The sequence below is a fragment of the Helobdella robusta genome (genome assembly GCF_000326865.2).
Source record: "Helobdella robusta unplaced genomic scaffold HELROscaffold_9, whole genome shotgun sequence".
Taxonomy (NCBI): Eukaryota; Metazoa; Annelida; class Clitellata; order Rhynchobdellida; family Glossiphoniidae; genus Helobdella; species Helobdella robusta.
The window spans coordinates 386,167-408,741 of NW_008705512.1; the positions used below are offsets into that span (position 1 = coordinate 386,167).

The 22,575-nt window shown below is 31.4% G+C and overlaps 3 protein-coding genes across 3 annotated transcripts; 2 read left to right on the forward strand and 1 right to left on the reverse strand.

Annotated features, from left to right (window-relative positions):
• Positions 1–1,941: 1,941 nt before the first annotated feature.
• Positions 1,942–9,649, forward strand: HELRODRAFT_189827 (hypothetical protein; the record flags this gene model as incomplete). The annotated part of the gene is made up of 14 exons (XM_009033005.1): positions 1,942–2,067; positions 3,233–3,314; positions 3,742–3,803; positions 3,954–4,024; positions 4,107–4,516; positions 4,832–5,156; positions 6,535–6,652; positions 6,981–7,053; positions 7,307–7,371; positions 7,621–7,690; positions 7,819–8,747; positions 8,860–8,912; positions 8,997–9,195; positions 9,560–9,649. The coding sequence occupies exons 1-14, from the start codon at positions 2,029–2,031 to the stop codon at positions 9,647–9,649; spliced, it is 2,586 nt and encodes an 861-aa protein (XP_009031253.1). The 5' UTR covers positions 1,942–2,028.
• Positions 9,650–12,472: 2,823 nt separating this feature from the next.
• On the forward strand, positions 12,473–14,676 carry HELRODRAFT_165947 (hypothetical protein; the record flags this gene model as incomplete). The annotated part of the gene is made up of 4 exons (XM_009033006.1): positions 12,473–12,556; positions 13,043–13,234; positions 13,381–13,569; positions 14,566–14,676. 4 exons carry the CDS (start codon positions 12,473–12,475, stop codon positions 14,674–14,676), a joined length of 576 nt encoding a protein of 191 aa, XP_009031254.1.
• Positions 14,677–15,913: 1,237 nt separating this feature from the next.
• HELRODRAFT_185206 (hypothetical protein) lies at positions 15,914–21,008 on the reverse strand. Its single transcript, XM_009033007.1, has 11 exons — positions 20,869–21,008; positions 20,240–20,299; positions 20,062–20,167; positions 18,955–19,087; positions 18,782–18,862; positions 18,454–18,587; positions 18,214–18,356; positions 17,875–18,073; positions 17,195–17,322; positions 15,965–16,462; positions 15,914–15,944 (listed from the first exon to the last, which is right to left on the reverse strand). The coding sequence occupies exons 1-10, from the start codon at positions 20,947–20,949 to the stop codon at positions 16,265–16,267; spliced, it is 1,263 nt and encodes a 420-aa protein (XP_009031255.1). The 5' UTR covers positions 20,950–21,008; the 3' UTR covers positions 15,914–15,944; positions 15,965–16,264.
• Between the last annotated feature and the right edge of the window lie 1,567 nt (positions 21,009–22,575).

Consider the following 22,575-nt stretch of genomic DNA (forward strand, 5'->3'; position numbering starts at 1 on the left):
TCAATCAATCAATCAATCAATCAATCAATCAATCAATCAATCAATCAATCAATCAATCAATCAATCAATCAATCAATCAATCAATCAATCAATCAATCAATCAATCAATCAATCAATCAATCAATCAATCAATCAATTAGCTTATAAAGCACTATTTCTGCAATGTTCGACTGCGCTCCTCCTCGAATTTTGCTAACAGATGGGTCTTGAGATCCGCTCTGAACTTCGTAAGTGATGGAGAAGTAGTCAGAACAGTAGGTAGAGAGTTCCAAGGAAAAGGGTCAGAAAAAACTAACGCAGATTTAGCAAAAGAGTGTATAACACGAGTTAAGAAAAAGCGAGAACAAGAAGACAATCGTAAACCGGGGCGTTTTTGGGTTGAATTAATATATCCGATAACTACTTAGAAAATAATTTAAATTGAGACTTATACATAAATGTAAAATTTTTTTAAATTATTATATATTTTATAGGTAGCCAGTGCAAGAAAACAAGATATGGAGATGTATAAGAAAAGAAAGGGGCACGAGCAACTAGACGAGCAACAGAGACCATAGTAGAGCAAGTTACAATAATCAATCCTAGATAAGACTAACGAAGTAACAAGAAGGAGAAGAGTAGGATCATCAAGAAAAGGCAAAAATTTTTTATTCTACGTAGATGACAATAAAAACTTCTCGCAACACTATGAATCTGAGAAGAAAGAGACATACTAGAATCAAAGATATAGCCTAGACTACGAAACTTGTGAGAAACATCAAGAGTTTTAGAAACAGGTAAGATAATAGTAATAGAGTGTTTAGATTTATTAAAACAAATTAATTCAAATTTAGAAGGATTAAGTTCAAGACAAATAGAGTCAGACCAAGCGATAATTGAAGAATGACATAGAGATAGATTTTGAAGAACACTATTGAGATTAGATGGAGGAAAAGAAGTATAAATATAAGAATCATCAGCATATAGTTGACTAGTAAAAGAAAAGTTATTAATAATACGAGGTAGTTCAGAAGTATAGAGTATAATTAGAAGAGGGCCCAGGATAGAACCCTGAAGTACCCCGAAAGTAAGAGTAGAGGAGTTAGAAGTATAACTATTGAGAACAACAGAAAAAAAACGATTACAGAGATAAGAAGAAAACCAAGATAGACAAGAATCAGTAATATTTAAAAAAAGATCTAGCAGCTTCAAGAGAATAGTATAATCAATAATTAATAATTTTAGTAAGTTTTAAGAGATTTATTGAAGTAAATAAAGAAAAATTTTCAGTAGTAAGTTTAGTAAAGTTATGAGGAGAAAAATCAGAATTAGATGTTCTTAAAGAAGTAATTTTATTTACAAAAAAGTCATGAAACTGTCAGTCGATGGCAATATAAGAAAGCTAATCAAGATAACAATATGGCGCAACTTGACCATTTGGTGATTATAACAACATATAATATTGAGCAACCAATGATACAATGTAAACGAGCGCGCAATAACAATATTCAGAATTATGCGAGTGTAGATTACCAAGCGTTGATGTTTTATCTATATATATACGTTGTATAAAATAATAATCCGTAGTGTTTGTACAAAAATTAATAATTATAGTATATTTCTAAAAACAACTTATAAAATTATTTAACGTTAATTAAAATGTTTAAAAACACAAAAAGAATATAATAATATACTCTAATAAAAAAGGAAAAACGAAAAATTTCAAGCCATAGCGATTTAAAATTTCTTTGGTCAAAGACCTTAAAATTATTACGGAACACATTTACAAGATAAATGCAACGATAAATAAAAAATTTCTCATTTATGTTTATATATGTGCATCTCGGACATGTAGTATAATTAAGCAGTTCCAGTTTAAAATTCTACGGCTTACTATAATTTATTTGCATTAATTGAACAAATCTATCTATCTAGACACGTTGTCAAAATTTTGATGTTGAAGATCGATGGTAGTGGAGTGAGTAAGAAGAAAAAGAACGCTTAGATTAATGAACATTTTGGTTTTATCTCATAACAACATCACAAAAAATGGAGCCTCGTCTTTCCGAAATTTTGCCTGAACTGAAGGTTTGTCGATATTCGGCACAACCTTTTTGAAATTATTGGCGCCTAATTGTTGGACTAGTAACTAGTTACTAGTAACTAGTTGGTGTTGGTTGTCTTAATAGTTAATACTTGTTGGTGGTTAAATTAAAATTAGATTAGAGATTAGAAGACAGAAGAGTTCAGATTCAGACAGACTGGAAATCAATATTATATGCAAAACTTCTAATATATTATAATTATTTATAAAAAATAAATTAATAATAGGTAAACAGTTATTTACAAATTTTATTGAAAATTAAATTAAATATTTAATATTAAATTAAAAAGAGACAGGTTAAATTGAAATTCGATTTGTTGATTTTAAAAAGTTGTCAATATGAGTGCTGACAACGCTTGGTCACAGTCTCAGCTAGCTTCAGATCAACGGTTTGAGGAAATGTTGAAAGATGTTGGATGGTCAGCAGAAAGTATATTGAAGAGTCCTGTCATGGTTAAATGCAAGTTCAATAGCAACCACATCATGCCATCAACATCAATTGAGAAACATGAACAAAAGTGCTTTTATAAATCAAAAGGTTACACAGAAAAGGAAATCAACTCCGAAGTAAGCACAAGATTTTTCTATGAAAAAGCAAAGGAAGTTGTGCCAATTGACATCCCAAAGAATATTCAAAGTGAACTTTTCGGGATACCTGAAGATGATTTACCGCTAACGCTAAAACGTGCACACACAGACCTAACACCAAACCAAAGATTAAAAATGTATGAATATTGTATTACTATAGCAAGAAATCAAAAGAAAGCAATGAATATTAATTCTAATTTAGAAAATGTTGACAGGGCTGATGTGAGCAAAGAAGAAAAGCCCTTGTCTCAAATAGAATTAATGGCTAAGGAAAGGGAAATGAAGCGACGAAGACAGTCTTACAAAAACAAGAATGTGCATCTCAAAAACAAAAGATATACAGAAGTTATCAGACACGTATTAAACAATCAGATGGAACTATTAGCTTCGGAATGGAAAGAACAGTCTAAAATTAAATCTAACTTTCAAAAATGACTTAACAAAGATTATATCTATATAATTCTTTGTTCATTCTTTTATTTATTTAATTTATTTGATTGTTATCTTATTTTATTCATTTTGAAACAGACTACACATTAAATATACATTTACATCTTATAGGACTTAGATTCAACATTGAAATGTGGCATTTGTTACGACTTCATGCACACAACTCTGATTATTCCAAATTGTTCTCATAACTGTTTGTATTATTTTGCTTCTCACTGCTTCCTGGTATTAATTTTTCTATCAAATTTATCAATGTTTAGTTAAAAGATGCCACACCAATTTCACGAACATGTTTAGTTTTTTTAACACTGTTTCATGTTATAGAAGTAACTACATACATGTGTGGGTGCACACGCATGCTATATATATATGCAAATATATATACATATATAAACATATTTATGTATATATATATACATATATATGTTTATACTTATACAATACTATATATTTATGTGTATAAATATATATTTATGTACAATAAATAAAATGGTAAAATGTCAGTCAACTAAATTGATTTTACATAATGTGGTTATTTTTGAACTGTCCTCGTTATAATTTTATAATGTTGTTAGAATATATTCATTTAACTTTGAAAAAAAATTAATTGGAAACATCAGATTGTTCGTTATGCATCCGCAAGTACTTCACATTCAAACAACAGTGCCCAATTTGCTCAGAAGTATCCTTTTTTCTCCATTCTTGTCTATTTTTCGTTATTTATGCATCTTCTAAAAGATTGTTGTTAAAATTTGTTTTTTTATTATCAGTGTTTGTTTTCCTTTTTTTTCTTAACAATGAAAATTTCCATTTTTTGCTTTCATTGGAAAAGAAATTTTTTGAAAATGATTTGAAAAGCAATCGAATTTTAGATGACATAATCCGGCTTTATTCTGCGCTCCGGTCAGGTTTCAATTTGTTGTGCTTACATAATGTTCATATGTAGGGTTGTTTCATTTAGGAGGTGGTCTATTATCTCAAACAGGCCTAAGATTCTGGATTTAATGCGGCCATCATCTGATTCCTTGAAGCCATTCAGTAGTCGCACACAACAAATAAAAGAACCTGTGGTCATCAAGGTTCCTACAGATGAGTTGTCAGTGAAGAAGAATGATGTGAATGATTTGGTAGTGTTCAATGTAGATAATGATGAAGATGATGATGATTTCAACCAATCATTTACTTCAACAAAATTTTCATCTCAAACAAATTTTTTGAAATCTCCATCATCGTCGTCCTCATCTTTATCGCTGTCAAAAAATTCCTCGTCAACAAAAGTGCCATCTAGCGCCAAGTTAACCTCTCCTAAGTCTTCTACTTGGGAAATTTTAAATTTAAAAAAAAGTAAAACAATGGCGAAGGTGAGCAATGCACCCACACCTGCCACCCACAAAGGTATCATATACTCTTAATACATTTTTCGTATTTTCAGCTGCAATGCTTTCAGCACATTTGAAATGTTTCTATATTTCCCTCTGCTTCACTTGTTTGCACTCTTAAACATTTAACTCACACAATTCTCCGCATAATTAATAGCTTTGTTTATTGTTATTATTATTTTCTCCTGCTTTCTTCATTTTTGTGATCAGCTTCCTTTGTGTATTTTCAGAGTATTTGATGATGGTCCTTATATTGTTTGTTTTTTACTGATTTGCAATCTTTCCAATGATTGATTGTTTGTTCCTTCAAAAAATTGTTTTGTTTTGTAAGCTGTGCCTTGTCCAGTTTGTGAATCTTTGATCCACCCGATCAACATCAACAGTCATCTCGACCAGTGCTTGAAAAAAAGTTCAAGCAGCAATTCAACTGAACAATGTTATGCAAGTTGTTCAGCAAGCACCAGCATTGATGACAGCTATAATAACACAAAGAATGATAAATTCATGAAGGAGAGATTGGAACATGATGCAGTTATAATAACAAACACCAACGTGAACATCCGCAGTGGAGAGGTTGATGAGATGGATGTTCTCAAGGGCAATGCCACTCATCTCCAACAACACTCACTTGCATCGTTTGCATCCACATCTTCAAGGTATCACATTTATTTTCTATTCATCTCTGTTCTTATTAAAATCATTGTCTTGTTGTAGATAATGTTAGTTAACACAGTTTCAGCCGTGTGTATGGTGATGGAATATATGGCATGGAAATTTGAAAATTTAGTTTTCAATGTAATAAGCAGTTGTGTATCGAGTAAACTTAGTGCTCAAGTGAATGTAACTAGATAAATTAGACATCATTTGCACAGAAGTATAAATGATGAGACTAGTTGAAAAGATGTTTGATGGAAGGATGAACTATAAAGTATGGTTGCTACTAAAATGTGATAAAATTGTTTAAATTAAGTAATAAAATGAGGTGATTGAGCAGGATTGAGAGTTTAAAGAGCTTTGTGAATGTAAATGAGACTTAAATGCTCTGCTCTTATTGGATGCTTGTTGTGCTCATTCAATGGCAATATGAATTCAATTCAATCAATCAATCTTCGTTTAGCGTCCAGAGACCCAGTTTCCCGAGGTAGGACGTTGTTTTCTTTGCCATCAACTTTTTGCGCCAAATTAGACGATCAGTTGTATCCATTTCATTTAAATTTAGAGCTTTCATGTCTTGCTCGAATGTTTGCGACCAGGACTTCTTTGGACGGCCTTTGGGACGTGTGCCAGGTACTTCAGCATCTGCAAGAGAAGTTATGGCACTGTTTCCACTTCGTTTGACATAACCAAACCACCGCAGACGGTGTTGCCGGCATTCGTCCTTTATATCATCTAAACCAGCACGACGCAGGATTTCGGTAGATTTGATGTGGTCCTTCAGACTAATTCATTGCATCCATCGGAGCATTTTCATGTCAGTTCGTTGAAGTTGTTTTTCCAGTTTGGTTGTCATTGGCCATGTTTCTGCACCATATAACAACACCGGACGTATCACAGATTTATAAAGTCTTGATCGTAGTGGTAGTGGGATGTCACGCCACATCAATATAGAGGCAAGAAGATGCCATTTATTCCAGGCTGCACGTATGCGTTCTCGAACGGCAACTTCAGTTGTTCCAGTACAATCCAGAACATCCCCTAGATATTGAAACGATGTGACTTTCTCTACCTTAATGGCTTCAAAAACATTGCTATCTTGAATTTACTTTAATATGAATTCAATTGAAAATAAGGAATTCGACAGCAGGAGAAGGTTATAATTACAGGGCTGAAAATTTCATGGACATTCATTTATCTGACTGTTCATAACCTTAATATACAATAGTTCTGTGAGCCTCTCATTATATGATGTTACTGATTTACGATAGTTCAACTATTTATATTATAAAAAAAGGCCATTTTTATATTTAATTATGTTTTAGAACAATAACCTGATGTAGTGCCAGAATTTCATTTTTAATTTTTTCCAATTTGTAGTCATCAACAATTGCCCAAACGGAAGCCACTAACCAAGCTTGTCTTCAACGTTATGTCTGACAAGGAAATTAGAAAGAGACTTGTAGAATATGGTTTGCCAACAAATGGAGACAAGCAGGTTTCAAACAAATTTGCTGTTTCAATCTGCGTGTGCATGCATTCGTTGAGTGGGCCGATGTTTATTTTGTTCTGAAATTGTTTATTTAGAAGACTACATTTATTGTGTCCATTTTGCACATAAGTAGCTACGTTTTTATACTCTGTACATTTCTAATCTTTATGCATTACTAATTTAAAACTACAGCACATGAAAAAATTTGGCCTCAAAAACGCCTTAAAATGGTCTTTGAACAACATTTGTTATGCTCTTACAATAAAAAGGCCCTAATTGAAATTTGCAAATGCTTTTTCGTGTGATAATTCACTGAATTCTTATAAATTTTTAGAAACTAATCAATCGGTTGCAAGAATATAGGTTACTGTACAATGCAGAATGTGATGCACTAGAACCCAAGCCAGGTGTGTTTGTGTGTCTGTCTGCTTATATGTGTGTGTCAGTTCCTGGTCCTGGTGCTGGTCCTATGTGTAGTTATGTAATCATCCTCATCGTTAGTTAATGCGTCACATAAGTTTACCAGTTGTGATGGTGATATGGTGCATGATCCCAAGTTATATTTACGTCTGACTTAATGATGAAAATTTTGTTATTAAAATTGTTAATGCCAAATATGTTTTAAGAATGGTTCGTTTATGATATTTATTATTTGAAAAGTTAGTGAAATAGCCAAAGAGGTTATGAGAATGGAAAGCCAGCGAGGAGTTCTCTCGCCCATCAAGGTTTGTTCAATTATATTTTTAGTTTAAATTTAGTTATTACAACGTTTCCGTGAATTTACACATCCATTCACATGTCAGATATGTTGTCTTTATCGTCCTACTTTTTAAATTCAAGATCTTCATACATTTTGTCTTACAGCATACAATTTTATGCAAGCTTTTTTGTCATGCATAATATTTTCCAAGAAAAGTATATTGATTTTTATATTTTATGTGTGTGTTGTTTTTCAAATTATTATTAATCAGCAGAGTCTGCCAAGTTTGAACATCAACAAGTCGTCAACAGCTGAACAGGTAGAAAATGCCCAGAAACTCTATGGCTAGTTTTTTTTTGTTCTTAAATTTCATAAGATCTGTTTGGATCAATTTTGTTTGTTGAATTTTGTTTTATAGAATTATTCTGTCTGGCAATTATTCTGAGTTTAAATGGTTGTATTTAATTTACAGTTAAAAAACACAAATCACAATTTGCTGAACTGATTAAAGCTGCGAAGAAAAATTGGAAAGCAAAAGAATCAAGTGCATCAAATTGTGGATCCATCTCCGAAAATGTCACTGCTGTCTCAACAGTAAGTGGTGGAAAGGAAAGTGAGGGAGAAGAAGATGCAAAAGATGTTGGTCGTGCTTCAGACATAATCAAAAATAACAACACTGATTTGCGTGCTGCTGGGAATCCGCAAAATAGGGCTTTTTCAAATGCAAAGAGGCCATTGTTTCACAATTTTGAAAAGGAAAAAAATTTCAGTCATAATTTAAATGAATCAAGTACAATTAATCAAGTCACACATTGTACAAAAATAGTAAGTAATGAAAGCAATGGCAATGTGAAAAGTGAAGAAGATTTGTTTAAAGCATCAACTAGTGATGAAATTTGTAACGTTGTCACCCACAGTACTAACAACTTAACCTCGAGTGACATGAAGCTCGAAAATGAATTCCATGATGTTGTATCCAATGATCTTGTTTACGACACCTTTGAAGAGAAAAAATGGATCACAGATAGCACAAAAGATGACTTAATGTTTACAAATATTCGATCAAATGATGTAGAATTAATAAATACTCCTAGAACAAGTGATAAAATCGAAAATATTGCAGATTCAGATGCTGAAACAGAAGATGAACAAGATTTAATTAATTCCCCAAACTCTTCTAGTAGCAGTAGTAAAGCGTCTAACAACGACATAAACATTGACTTTGTTAATTCTAATAATAGTAACAGATCTGCTGATGGTTGTGAGAAATTTGAATCAGCTGTGAGAATAAAAGAAGAGTCTAAGAGAGGTGTATGTGTTGAAAGTGCCTCTAATTATTCGCCATCTTTGGACACCTCAAGATTGAAATCGTTGAGATCAGGCAATCAAAAAAAATTTGAGGTAATCTATCTTATTCATTTGGCTGTCTTTATAAATTAACTCTTTCAATTGTTGCTATTTTATTTTGTGATCTTTTTAATAAACGTTTGAATTTTAAGTATAATTTTTTCAGAAAAATATTGTAAAATCTGCAGCTGAAAACACAGAAACTAACTGCAAATTCAGGTGACTGTTCTAACCATTATTTGTTTAAATGTTTGTAAGTTTCCTGTTTTTGTACTTAGTGTTTTTGCCGATCTTGTATTTTAGCCCCATGAAAACGAGAGGCTTAACCAGAAAAAGAAAACAGAAATCACCTGTGACTTACAAAGATGGCACTGATGATGATGCTTTTGAAATTAACAACAGTCCTGACAAACACAGTTCGATAACAAATGCAAAAAATCATCAACCTTGTCCAAAAAGAATAAAATCATCTCTGAAAAATTTTTCATTGCCTGACATAAACGTGAGTGACTCTGATGATTAGCAGTGAACATCTGATGTTTTCAAATTATTTTATTTAGTAAAACTGTTTCAATACTTTTTTAAAAAGAACTTTTTATTCGGTTTTTTTCATATATACTAGAAAAGCGTTTATTGACCTATTCTTGTGGTTATTTTTACAAGTGAAAGTGTCTCAAACGATGTAAGAAAAACGCGACTTAGGTATACTTATAATACAATAAATATGTTTGCAGCGTTTCGTAAATGATTTAACTTAACGGAACAATCGCCGAGTACCTACAACCTTAACTTATGTTTCACATCATAGGAAAAGAGCATTTCCTTAAACATTTTTTTGACCGTGATAAATTGGACAACCTTCTCAGAACTTACTACCGGGCACCGTGACAAAGTGCAGTGCTTATTTTTTAAACGTTCTTTGTGCCGTATCGTACGTGGCCGTGGTTACCGTGTGACTAATACATGTATGCAAAACGTATTTTTTTTTTATTTAAAGGATAACCAAAAAAGATAAACTTGTGGATAGGCCACTCTTAACTAAGAATTCCAACTGTAAATGTAACAGAAATGTCAAATAAATACATACACACAAATTCTTACTATAAATGTAACAGAAATGTCAAATAAATACATACACACAAATTCTTACTATAAATGTAACAGAAATGTCAAATAAATACATACACACAAATTCTTCCTATAAATGTAACAGAAATGTTAAATAAATACATACACACAAACACATGCTCACACGTACATCATTCTATGAATACTGTCATGTTTCATATAGTACCTAAAGGTGACAGTATATAAGATCACTGTCGTAATTGTAACGGTATGATTTAGTGTCCTCGTCATAATTCTTTTTGTGGTTGATCGCTATACTGGAGGTGTATTTTTAATATTGTTTGTGTATTGTAGGGATGCACCGGATCAGGTTTTTCAAATCCGGCCGGGGCCGGACTTGGCCGGATTTAAAATTCAAAAACCGGGCGGGGCCGGATTTTAGTTACCATTTTACATAAGTTAGAAAAAATACATTTACGGTTATCTACATGTTGAACATGTTATTTAATTGAAATATATGAATAAGTTGTGTGATACGCCAAATTCTGTACACAAAGATCAGCTTATAATTTATGCATATTTGCATAACCCAAGTTAAAGCACAAAGAAAATTGTCCAGCTCACCGCACAATTAGTGATGTTGTAATTATGTGTCATGTATACCTAGCCTAACTTTTCTTAAATTATGTGCTTATGTATCTCTCTCTCTCTATATATATATATATATATATGTATGTATATTATGTAGCTATATGATCCGTCATATGCAATTATCAATATATAGTATATACACGTGCACAAGTTCTTTTACACAAAGATCAGCTTATAATTTATGCATAACCCATGTTATAGCATAAAGAAAATTGTCCAGATTACCTCACAATTGGTGATGTTGTTATTATGTGTCATGTATGCCTTTAGCTTAGCCTTAGCCTTTAACTTATTGACATAAAATTAATTGAATTCAATAAAATTTTTTTCTATTTATAACCTTTTTAAAAGTTGATAGACGCTTAAATCCAGCCACCAAATCCGGCCGGGGCCGGATTCGACCGGATTTGAAAAAAAAGCCGGATTTTGGCCGGAGCCGGGGCCGAACTTTGGTGCATCCCTAGTGTATTGTCAGTTATCTGGTTAGAATATGATTTTTGTCAATTTAAGAAAAAAGCCGTGGTGTAATTGTAAGCCCTGTTGTCAATTATCTGTTTAGCGTTGTTGTCATCTAATATATTTAGAATTTTAAAGCTCGCACTTGTCATTCGTGTATTTAAAAAATGAGATGACTTTTTCCATAATTGACTGTTTTGTTAGAGCAGCATTTTATAGCCATAGAAGTTTTGTTTCGGTTTAGTTTTAACAAAAGGCAACCTCCTTATAATCTATTGCCATTTTGTAACTTTCGGACTAGCAATCTTTCATAAGCCCAAAAAACAATAATAACATTGTGGACCTCGTGTTTTATATTTTGCTTATTTATATTTAACTTTATGTATCCTTGCTGTTCTTATTTATCATATAATGTGTGCTTATATGTTTTAACATGCACACGCGCAATAGCCCATGGATGCAGGTGCACATAAATCAAGCAACAATACACAAATCACGTCAATAGTTCTTGCATTGATAATCAGCCTTGTAATTGTTATTATTTAAAAAATCTAATTTTGATAAACACCAATTTATTTTTTTATAATTTAACCCTGACAAGAATTACACTGAATTACCAAGAAATTAATTCATGTTATACGACAATGACAGGTCGGAGATCCATCCTGGGTGTAAAAGATTGTATCAGATTTTAAAAACAACCACAACCAGATATATAAAATAATGTTTGAAATTAAACACGACTCTCATTACAATGATAGAAAATGGGTTAGGTAGGACATGTACAACTAATATCCAGAGTGAATCTCCGGCTTTGCCCTTGGCATGACCTAAGAGCTTTTGTGACATTATTGCTTACTATCTGTTACGAACAGAATGCTTGCAGGCTATTCTCGAATTTAGTAATGTTTATTATAGAAAAAATATATGATAATTAATCTGGTATAAAACACCATGAGTATGTATAATTACATTTTTATAATTGTTTATTATTGTTTAATAATCTTCTTATCTTATATTCATGTTATATCCATGCTTATATTGATATTCTATTCTAAATTTATAAATGTTTCGATGCCAATTTGGCAAGTATATAAATAACTAATCTGTGCAAAATTGTGCTACAGAATTTTTTCAATTCAAATAAATTTTAACGAAATAAATGTAAGTTATGGGTAAATTTATTTTATATATGAGGTAAACTCTTAGTTGATAGGAAATTAGCACTCTTATTTTTTGTGTAACGCTGTAACCATTGACAACTTGTCGAGCGCAGGAATACGTTTTAAAAACGAAGTTTTCTTTTAAACAAAATATAAATTTGTAATAAGAGTTCCTTCGATAATTATTTGTTTTGGTATAAAATAGAATGATTCAAAAAGATGTTTGCAAGAATGCATTTCATTGTCAACTTATTTTTAAATTGTAGATGATTGCAATTTTTTATTTTGATTATTCAGTAAAATAGTTCCTTGGTTACGAAGATCTAAAATTAGGCATATAAAAGGAAACACGTTGAGAAAAAATACAAATAAAAAAATAAACTAAAGTCGTAGGTTTTCGGCTTGCGTTTGTCGTGGAATTAAAATCCAGCCAGGGCAGACATGTTCAGGAATACTTTTCAAAGTGGCTTCCTGTCTATATTATACAGCATAGGCAGCAAACCATTACAAATTTGGGATAAAAAGGTATGGTATTACTACGGGATATTTTTATAAATATTAAAGAATTTTTTTATTAAATAAAATAATCATTATTGATTATATTCATATATTGCCATTCAAATTTCAATTCAAATATTTTTAATTTAATTCTTTTAGTTTTTAATGTTGATATTAACACTTTTGCACTTGTCTTAAAGATTAGACTATTAGAGTAGAGCAGAGAAGTAGGCAATTAGAGATTAATTAAAAATTAAAATGACACTGACTAATATGGTATCTTATTCTTATTTACTACGACAAAAATTTGTCTAATCTTTTTAAAGCTAGTCCAATCCTAATATAATTTATTTCATTTTATTGTTTAAAAATCTTTGGTTCATTTTAATTTTTAGGCAAATTTTTTTTAGCTTTTTATAATCATTATATAAGATTTTGATAATTTGATGATTTTGATAAGTCATATTATAATGATTTATTAATTATTTGAATGTGATCAAATGTTTTTGCTAGGTAAGAAATGGTCATATAAAAAGAATTACAGATGGCGACATCCAGTCATTGGTTTTAGAAATTATAGGCACGAATGTTAGCACAACTTTCATTACATGTCCTTGTGACCCAAAGAAAACATTAGGGATAAAGTTGCCATTCCTAGTCATGATTATAAAGAATTTGAAAAAGTATTTCACATTCGAAGTTCAAGTAAGATTCAGTAAATTATGTGGATGTTTTAGCATTATTTCGCTTAATTGAATAATTTATTGTTCAACAACAATTTTTGTATGTTTTGATTTTGAAATAAGTATTGATAATAAAAACTAAAATTTGTTAAATGTTTTATACTGAAGATATTAGATGATAAAAATGTGCGACGCCGATTCAGAGCAAGTAATTATCAGAGCACAACAAGAGTGAAACCCTTCATATGCACAATGCCCATGAGACTGGATGAAGGATGGAATCAAATTCAATTCAATTTGTCAGACTTCACAAGGAAAGCATATGGAACCAATTATATTGAAACTCTGAGAGTACAAGTAAGATTGTAAACTTGTTCTTATACAAAAGGTAACAAATAAACTAGAATTTGAGAAAATATTAACTTAATGTTCTAATACCAGCCATAATTAAGCTACTCACTTCAGCGACTTTTCACACACACAAAGACAAAATATTTGCATGTAAATAGATTCCAAGTGCAACAATTTAAAGCATATGCAATCCTAGTATTTGTAAAGCAAGTTACCATTTGACTGCTTATTGGAACATGAATACAAGTCACAACTTTTTGATTGGCTGACCTTTTTGCTGGGTTAACCAGTCAGCAAAATATTGTGGAAGCAAATATTAAATAAAAAAATTGAGTCGAGACTGCACTCCTTGATTTGCTTGGCCTCTCATGTATGTAATATGATGGCAATTCCGATTTTATGACATTCCCATCTTATTTTATAAAACTGGAACCTATCTGACCTCAAAATATTTCTTTACTTTAATTAAATATTGCATTTATTATATATCTCTTACCTCTCATATATACTATTGAACTATTGATTTTATATCTTCCAGTACTTTGGAGAATTTTTATTTAGAGAGCGCTATTTAAATACCCTTGATTATATATATACATATATATACATATATATACATATATATACATATATATACATATATATACATATATATATATATATATATATATATATATATATATATATATATATATATATATGTCTACGATCAAAAAACAAGTGTATGAACGAGTTAATGAACCAAGAACCAATAAACTATCTAAAAATTTATATTCAATACTCAATAGTAGTAAAATTTTACTACAATGCTGAGTTTTTTCAGATACAAAATTTGAGTTGTATATCTATACCAATCATGATCTGATGCCATGACTTGAAAAACCTAGGCAGAGTTTTCAGTTGCTCATTAGTTTGCTCATTCATCAGATGTGTCAACATTTCACATATCCATCAAACGATTCTATTGAGCCAGCTAATGTTAGTTGATTAATTAATTTACAGATTCATGCCAACTGTCGCATTAGAAGATTATACTTCTCTGATCGACTCTACTCGGAAGAAGAACTTCCAGCAGAATTCAAACTGTTCATACCAGTGATGGGAAAGAAATAAGCACCGAACAAAACTATATAACACCATTTACATTTTTTTGTATTTTTGTCTGTTCCGTTTATTAAATCTTGTTATTAATGTTGAGGTTGTCTCTTTTAATGTTCATAAATATTTTTGAAGATTATTTTTATTAATTGGTGATTTGTATGTAGTTAATGCAATCACCTATTCTATTTCTAAATGTTTTCTTTCATTTGAATGTAAAAAGTATATTTAAAACAATACTTTGAAAGTTTATTCCTAAAACAAAATTTAATAGAATCTAAATTTTGCAGCAGCCCGGTATCAGATTCGCGAATAAATTTATTTATTTAATCAGTGCTAACGAGCTTTGAAGGAAGCGTTCGACGCAACAAATTTCGTTTCTAGGAGTATTTTGTGATTCCGGCATTCACAAGAACCGCCTGAATTTCAAACGTTTTATTTTCTGGAAGCTGCTGCTTGCTAAAATTTTTCACATTTTGCAGGTCCGAACTACACGATGCGAAAGACATGAAAACGTGCAAGCATTATTGCTCCGAGTTACTGTCCGAATTCAAAAAAAGCATCACTTCGATTAGGTTATCACGTCGCTAAAGCAAAAGCCGGCGCTAAAATCCAAATTAAATTAACCGTAAGGCTAGGGAATATATTGACGACCCTATTATTTTAAAAGTGTCTAAGGAAACCTGTCCTGTAAAAACTGGGGAACTTTTTACTAAAACACACATCAAATTATTGAAAAACTTCCTACTAGAGAACGAATAAAATATATGACGTTCTTCGTTGCACATCAGTAAAATTGATTGCATTTGTTCACGTTTAATAACCAAGTGTGCACTTCTTGATGAGTGTGATAGTAAACTTCAAGAAAAATCTTCAAGAACAATCAGCGCATAAAACGATTTATAAAAGTTAGTAGGTCAAAGAGTTTGTTCAACGTCGGTTCAGTTCAGAAAACAGAATGCTACTTGCAAGAGCTAATGAAAGTTAATTCCTAAGGTCAACACACAGAAAAGGTCGACGAGGATAGTACTGACCAAGTACCACACTGATTTTTGACAGTGGAAGTAGACGAAATCAAACAAGAAGACGAAAATTTGAACCAGATTGACACTGATGGCCTAAACATGTGACTTACAAGATGTTACAAGTCGATGTAAGTTATAATCCAATAACCTTAAAAGTGATGCCCAAGTTCGAACCAAAAATACCATGTATAGAAAATCAACTAGAATCAATTGTACAAAACACATGCTAAGTACATAAAAACAAATTCTTGTTGACAAACAATAATAATAATAATAACAATAATAATAATAATAATATGCAACATACAAACACTTCAATTGAAAAAATGTAAAAGAACAGAAGGTTAACGAATTAAATATGAAAAGATTGTTGCAATGTCCTATTTCTGAAAGTAATAAAATTTGAAAAGCATCTTACAAAAACAACCGATGTTTCACAAGTCCACTAAACTCCGTGCTCTAATACCACACCAAACGATTGTAAATAATCATTAACAACGTCAATTGAACTAATAAAAAATTAATTCCTAGCAGTAAATAAAAAATTATTTGAAATATATGCATGCGTTGCCAGAGATTTACTGATGTGCACACTGTACATTGCTCATGCCGGGTTGTCCTGACTCGTCGTCGTCCTCATCCTCATGATATGCCTCCCTGCGACTTCCTGGTTGGTCATGATTTGCGTCAAAATCATTCATATCGACCTCTTCAACGTGTTCGCCTGTTGGTAGTGGGCCGTCGTCCTCTCGTGCTGGTAGGAATGATTCGAGCATCTGTTTGTTTATTATGTGAATGTTAAATTTATAATTAATTCAATATATGCACTATATATATCTATATTGAAATAAATATTATTTAAAGTTAGTAATGCTTATTAAAAGAGATGTTCAGCAAGGTACCCAAAAATGCTTATAGACCAAGGTAGAAGTTTGTGTCATTGGTTGTGTAGATTTGTAATTTAAAATATAAAACAGAGACGGAAACTATGAAATAATGCACTCAGAATCAGTTGGTCAACATGATCTGTTCGGTTGACGAAAAATACTAAACATCATCGTGCAATAGCTTCCTTACATTAAGGTAAAGACAACGTTTATATAAGCCGAAAAAAATTTATTACTATGTCTCATTCTTTACAAATTTTATTAAATATAAATATGAATGTAGAAGAATTTTTTGCTGAAGAAAATTTATGTTTTGATATATGGTGATAAGAATATTATTCCAACGAATAGTTGGGTAAATGAAAAATACATTGACATTAGCAGCACGTCGTGTCATAGTTCCCAATCTTAGGTGCAAAAAATCTTAATAGTTTCTTGTTGAAGAGAAAGAGTTTACAAAATTTATCATTGGAGTTTGCAACAGCCCCAAAATAGACTGGAATGCAGTATCATATAATGAATAAGTCATTAGAAATTAAATTAGTACTGAGTGGAAGTATTCAATGAATAAATACATTTATAGGCCCATTAATCAGTTCATTGAAAAACTTTAAAACAAACCTTCAATCTAGATTCAGTATTGAACTTGTTAGATGGAAATTCAATGTTGAACTTGACAATAAGGTCACCTCTCTCGAATGGATTCTTATGAAGGGGCATACCCTCACTCAGCACTCTCCTCATGTTACCTGGGTCACGGGACCATGAAAATTATTATACCAACATTCACCCACAAAGATTTATTTTTTAATATGCATCATTCATATTAAAACAACTGCATTTCAAACAGTCGTTCTCGTTATCAATCGAGGTTCCATTAATTTATTGAAAGAATGTGTCTAAGATCAACACAGTGGTACTCACTTTCCAAATAAATATTCTCAAAGATTTAAATTCAACTTAAAGTCATTTTTCATACATTCTAACAAAATCCTAACCACCATCAGAGGCATAAATTAGTTAAATAACATCCAGAGGCATAAATTAGTCAAATCTAATATCCGCTAAAGTTTGGTTCATTTCTTTGCTTTAGTCACATTAAGAGATTGATTTCAATTACCATTACAATTGAATAAGGACAACAATCTCAACAAAATAAAACCAATTAATGTAAAGATGCTTGCTCTCAGAAAACATTGTCAACAGTTGATTATTCAGTTGACGAAAAATGTTAAACATCATCAAGCACAGAAGTGAAGTATAACATAAAACCAACAAATATCTTTAAAATAAAAACAAACCAGGTGATATAACGTCTCCTGCAGGATTGGATATGACGAGATCCCTGCCATCCAGATGTTTGATGGTGAAGCTGAAGCCGCAGAGTGCTTCAGTGATGCCTATGGTGTGTTGACAAATCAAGTTAATCCCTTGACGAACGAAGAACTCATGCTCCTTCTGTTGCAGGACGACTATGATGTCTCCAGGTTCCACTCCTGGCTGCCAACATTTTTCAATTGAAGCAGTCAACTTTTATTAATATCATAAAACATTAATAGATTCTACATTAGGAGAGACTGAAGACAAATTAACAATTTGTAATGTGGGTTACAAATATGTTTAGGTGCTCATTTACAAACCGATTGGTCTCCTTCTCCTCTGAACATAATTTTCTGTCCATCCTTCATACCTTTATCTATATGTACTTCTAAGATTTTATTTTCTTTTATAACTTTTCGACCTTGACAAGCTTTGCATTTATCTTTCTCGTGTATAACTTCACCTGTGATATAGATTGACAAAAAAAGTTCATTTTCCAAAAACACTGAACATTTTCTGTTGGAAATTATATTATGTTAGTATACAAAAACTATAAAAACCTTCGCCATGGCAATCAGGACAGACAGTTTGCATTTGTTGTACCATGCCTGGAGCAAGTTGCCTCATCGTTATTTTCATCCCTCGACCATTGCACCCTCTACATGCCTGAGTCGCACCAGGTTTCCCACCTAATCTGTTGTTATTAGAAGTAAATGCATTCAAATACTTAAACATTGTAGATTAGTTATTAAAAAACTTTCAATCAACCATATCCAACTACTGAAAAGAACAATCATTTCTAACAATAGATCATTACACTAAAATAAGATACATTAGAAAACAAGATTAAAACTTATGTTATCAAGTATTTATTAGAAAAAATCTCACCCATCACATTTACTGCACAAGACTTGTTTGTTAAGATTGAGTTTAGTTGTTTTTCCATTGTACAAATCTTCCAGTGTCACTCTGTTGATTATGAGAGTGCCAATAAATAATTTGATTAGAAAGAAGCTGATTATATTACATATGAACGAATAACAATTGAATGTAGTTCAAACTTCAAAGGATGTAATGTATCTTCTCCTCTTTGTCGTCGACTTCCACCCCTCACCCCCCCAAAACCAAATGGATCACCAAACAATCCTCCAAATCCTCCAAAAAATCCCTCAAATATATCCCCTGGAAATGCCCCTGGTTATAAATATATAAAATATATGTATGGATTGTCCTTTGAAATTCAAACTATCAGTTTAAAAATCATTTGCAACATTACACAAAAATGTCTGTTCTATACAACAACAACACACATTTAGACGACATTTTCCCCAAGATCGGGGGTTGCCGTTTGGCTACCTATGATGAAACCGAAATACCCCTTGACTCCATTCACATCTGCCACTCACCTCAGTATCACGCAACCCCACTTTCACTCTGTCCTTCCCCACCTGCTCTCTCCATCCCTATCGTGGACGACCCCTTCCTATCACTCCTTCAACCTCGAACTAAAACGCTTGCCTAATCGCGACCCTTTCCCTTTCTATGTTGAATAAAAACTTGGATTAGCATCAAAATTACATATTTCTCTTTAACAACTCTAAACAAACACAAAGTCCATACAATCTAGGGGTTGTAAAATTAAAAAACATAAATTTGAAGAAAATTAGTTCAGCATGAACAAAACATTACAGTTGTCATGAAACAGACAAGTGATATTAAGGTTTTCTTTATTATTTGTGAAAAAATATTTTTCATATTTTCAGACCAATTTATGGTCTGATAGAAAAATATTGTAAGAAATCATTACAAAAGACTTGCATTTAACCATGGTCTCATTCCATCGTCCTTTCAACTCCTCTATTCCTATTGCCAACTTAAACTTAACAAACTATTAAATAAATACTACACATATCTATTTAAGGTAAAAAATGCAATAAAAGCCAAAAAATTTTAATATATAAATATTTTTAAATGATTACAATTTTTTAATATATATAAGTTCCATCTTTTTCCTTTTCGCATTTGTCTCACTATTCGAGTAAGAACATATAATTTTTTGAATGTAAGAAAATAAAACTCTACCCACATTTATCCTAAAAACAAATATATTATTCAACAAAACTTTACAAATAGTTAAAACTTAATAACTTAATAAAAAAATTTTGTACCATCTCGACCAGACTTCTCCTTCAGACCTTGAATCCCATGTCTATTGTATATTTCTCGTTTCTCAGGATTTGATAAGACTTCATATGCAAAACTGATTTCTTTGAACTGATTAATATTAATTAAAAAACAAATTGAAACAAGTCATGTTTTATTATAATAGAACACAACTCTCTATACCTTCTCACCAGCTTTAGGGTTCTTGTCAGGATGGTTTTCTTTGGCGAGTTTATGATATGCCTAAATAATAATTAATCATCTATTATTCAATGAGCACAATTAACAAACCATGAAAAATGTACATTTTTGAAGTACATAAAAACAATTTTTAATTTAGATTTAATTTATTAATGATTAAATTTTAATCTGAAGATATGCAAAAAGACAAAAAACAATGAGTTATTTAATAAACTTTGATAAAACTTTCGGGTGAATTAGTAATTAGATTGAATGTTGGAAAACTAATCAAGATGGAAAACTCATCTAGAGAATCTCTCTAACTAAATTAAATTGCAGCTAAAAATATAACACTAGCTCATCCACTAATAATAAATTTTTACTTAGAATTTAGTTTTTACTTTTTTAGTCATTTACAATCAGACAATCATGTTTTAATTTAAATGGATATACTACAAATAAGATAGTAAATTATTTCGTGCTTAATAGTTTGATGAAGAAAGTGATAGAAACTCAGCCAACCAACAAAACAAAGTCAAACAAGCAACAAACAAAACAAAACACCAGTATGAAAAAAAAACATAAAAACCATGTCAAAAATTCATTTTAGAACAAAAAAAACAATAAACAACCTTTTTGATTTCTCCATTTGAGGCGGATTTGGAGACTCCGAGTATGGAATACAAATCAACGTTTGCAGGCCGAGAAGACATTACGAGATAAATTAAACAGTTCAAACAACTTAACAAAAAACAGCACGACCCAAGAGACAATGGCGAAGCGAAGTCAGAACGATTTGAAAGATTATAAATACAAATTGAATAAAATTATCAAAGATTCTATTGACCTTTTTTATTGGAGTTTTAGGACGGAATGGCCCAAAGATGCCAACAGCAAACGTTAGTAGTATGCTACCAATATTACTAATACTAATACCTATATGAAAGATCTTAATACTGCAAGTTTTTTGTCAAAAAATAAAAAAATAGTACGTTTGATTTTATTGATTGAAAAAATATATTTTAAAAGAACAATAAATTATAAACCAAACTGCTTTTATCATATTTTAATGAAAAATTTGAAAAATATGACGTGGCGAGGGCAGTGGCGTCACTAGGGGGTGCGGACCGCACCGGGTGACACCCTCACAGGGGGTGTCACCAAAATATCACTGTATATGTTTTTATGTCCCTCCATGAAATTATTCTTATCATTAATTCAGCCTAACCCGCCCAGCGCTCAGAAATGTATTATGAATAAAATTTTTTTCGTTCAAATCATTTTTGTATTCGACATTTATACCATTCAAATTCGACGTTCGAATTATTAGGCGCCGCGGCCGAGCACATTTAACTTGTTCGTGTTTATAAATTTTGCTAAGAATGCTGTATGTCTATGGGGTGTCATGAGAGGGGTGACACCATGAGTTACCGCACCGGGTGACACCAACCCTAGTGACGCCACTGGGCGAGGAGATTGTAAGATACTGCATCATGCAGTAGGCACCGTCTGCAAGGAGGACGCCAAAACTGCTCCTCAGATTATCTTTTTTGTATGACTCCACCATATATGTAGAACAAATGTAGTACTCCACATATGCAAAGATTTTTTAAATACCGCATTCAATTATACTAATCAGAATTTTTAATTTTAAATATTTTTCGGTTTTTCCGTAATAAGAAGCTGTTAATAATGAAAAGCTTTGACATGGTAACATGGATTTCTGGCAAAAAAACTGTTGCTGTTCTAATATGCGGTAGCAATGAAAAAGTTTTGGTCCAAACGCTTCCTTTGTCTTCTTTCAAAGATTTTATTTTAACTGAAATTGCGAAGTTTTTCCGATAAAATATAAAATTCTCCAACACCGTGTTTTAAATGACTGGCATTGAAACACACATATTGTATATATACACACACACCTACATACATATTAACACATACGCATTCACATACGCACTCACATACGCACTCACATACGCACATACACACGTACAAATTAAACATAAGACAATCATTTTTATGCATGTAATTATAAAACTTAAAGTATAATGGAAAAAATTATAACAGATCAAACATATAATTAATATAATGAATTACAAAAATTAAAATACTGATACAGTGACCAGATAACTACATGTTAATTATACAAATAAATAACTAAATTATTTTTTGAGTATCGAATTAAATTGTCTCATTCAAAAAAAGTTTTTTTAAAAACACCTTCATGTAATAATACTAAAATATCTTCGTTTATACGTGTTTATCCATTATTTGCTGCAACCTAGTCGAAGTATTTTGTAGCCCATGATCGACGTACATCTTATTAAACTCATGAAACA

Bases quoted from the DNA above. Each gene is read 5' to 3' on its own strand.
- HELRODRAFT_185206 (XM_009033007.1), bottom strand. From the start codon at position 20,949: ATGTCTTCTCGGCCTGCAAACGTTGATTTGTATTCCATACTCGGAGTC. The intron at 18,074-18,213 runs GTTTGTAAATGA...AAATGTTGGCAG, and splicing joins GAGGAGAAGGAGACCAATCG to CCAGGAGTGGAACCTGGAGA. The intron at 16,463-17,194 runs GTTTGTTTTAAA...ATAAACAAACAG, and splicing joins ATACTGAATCTAGATTGAAG to ATGCTCGAATCATTCCTACC.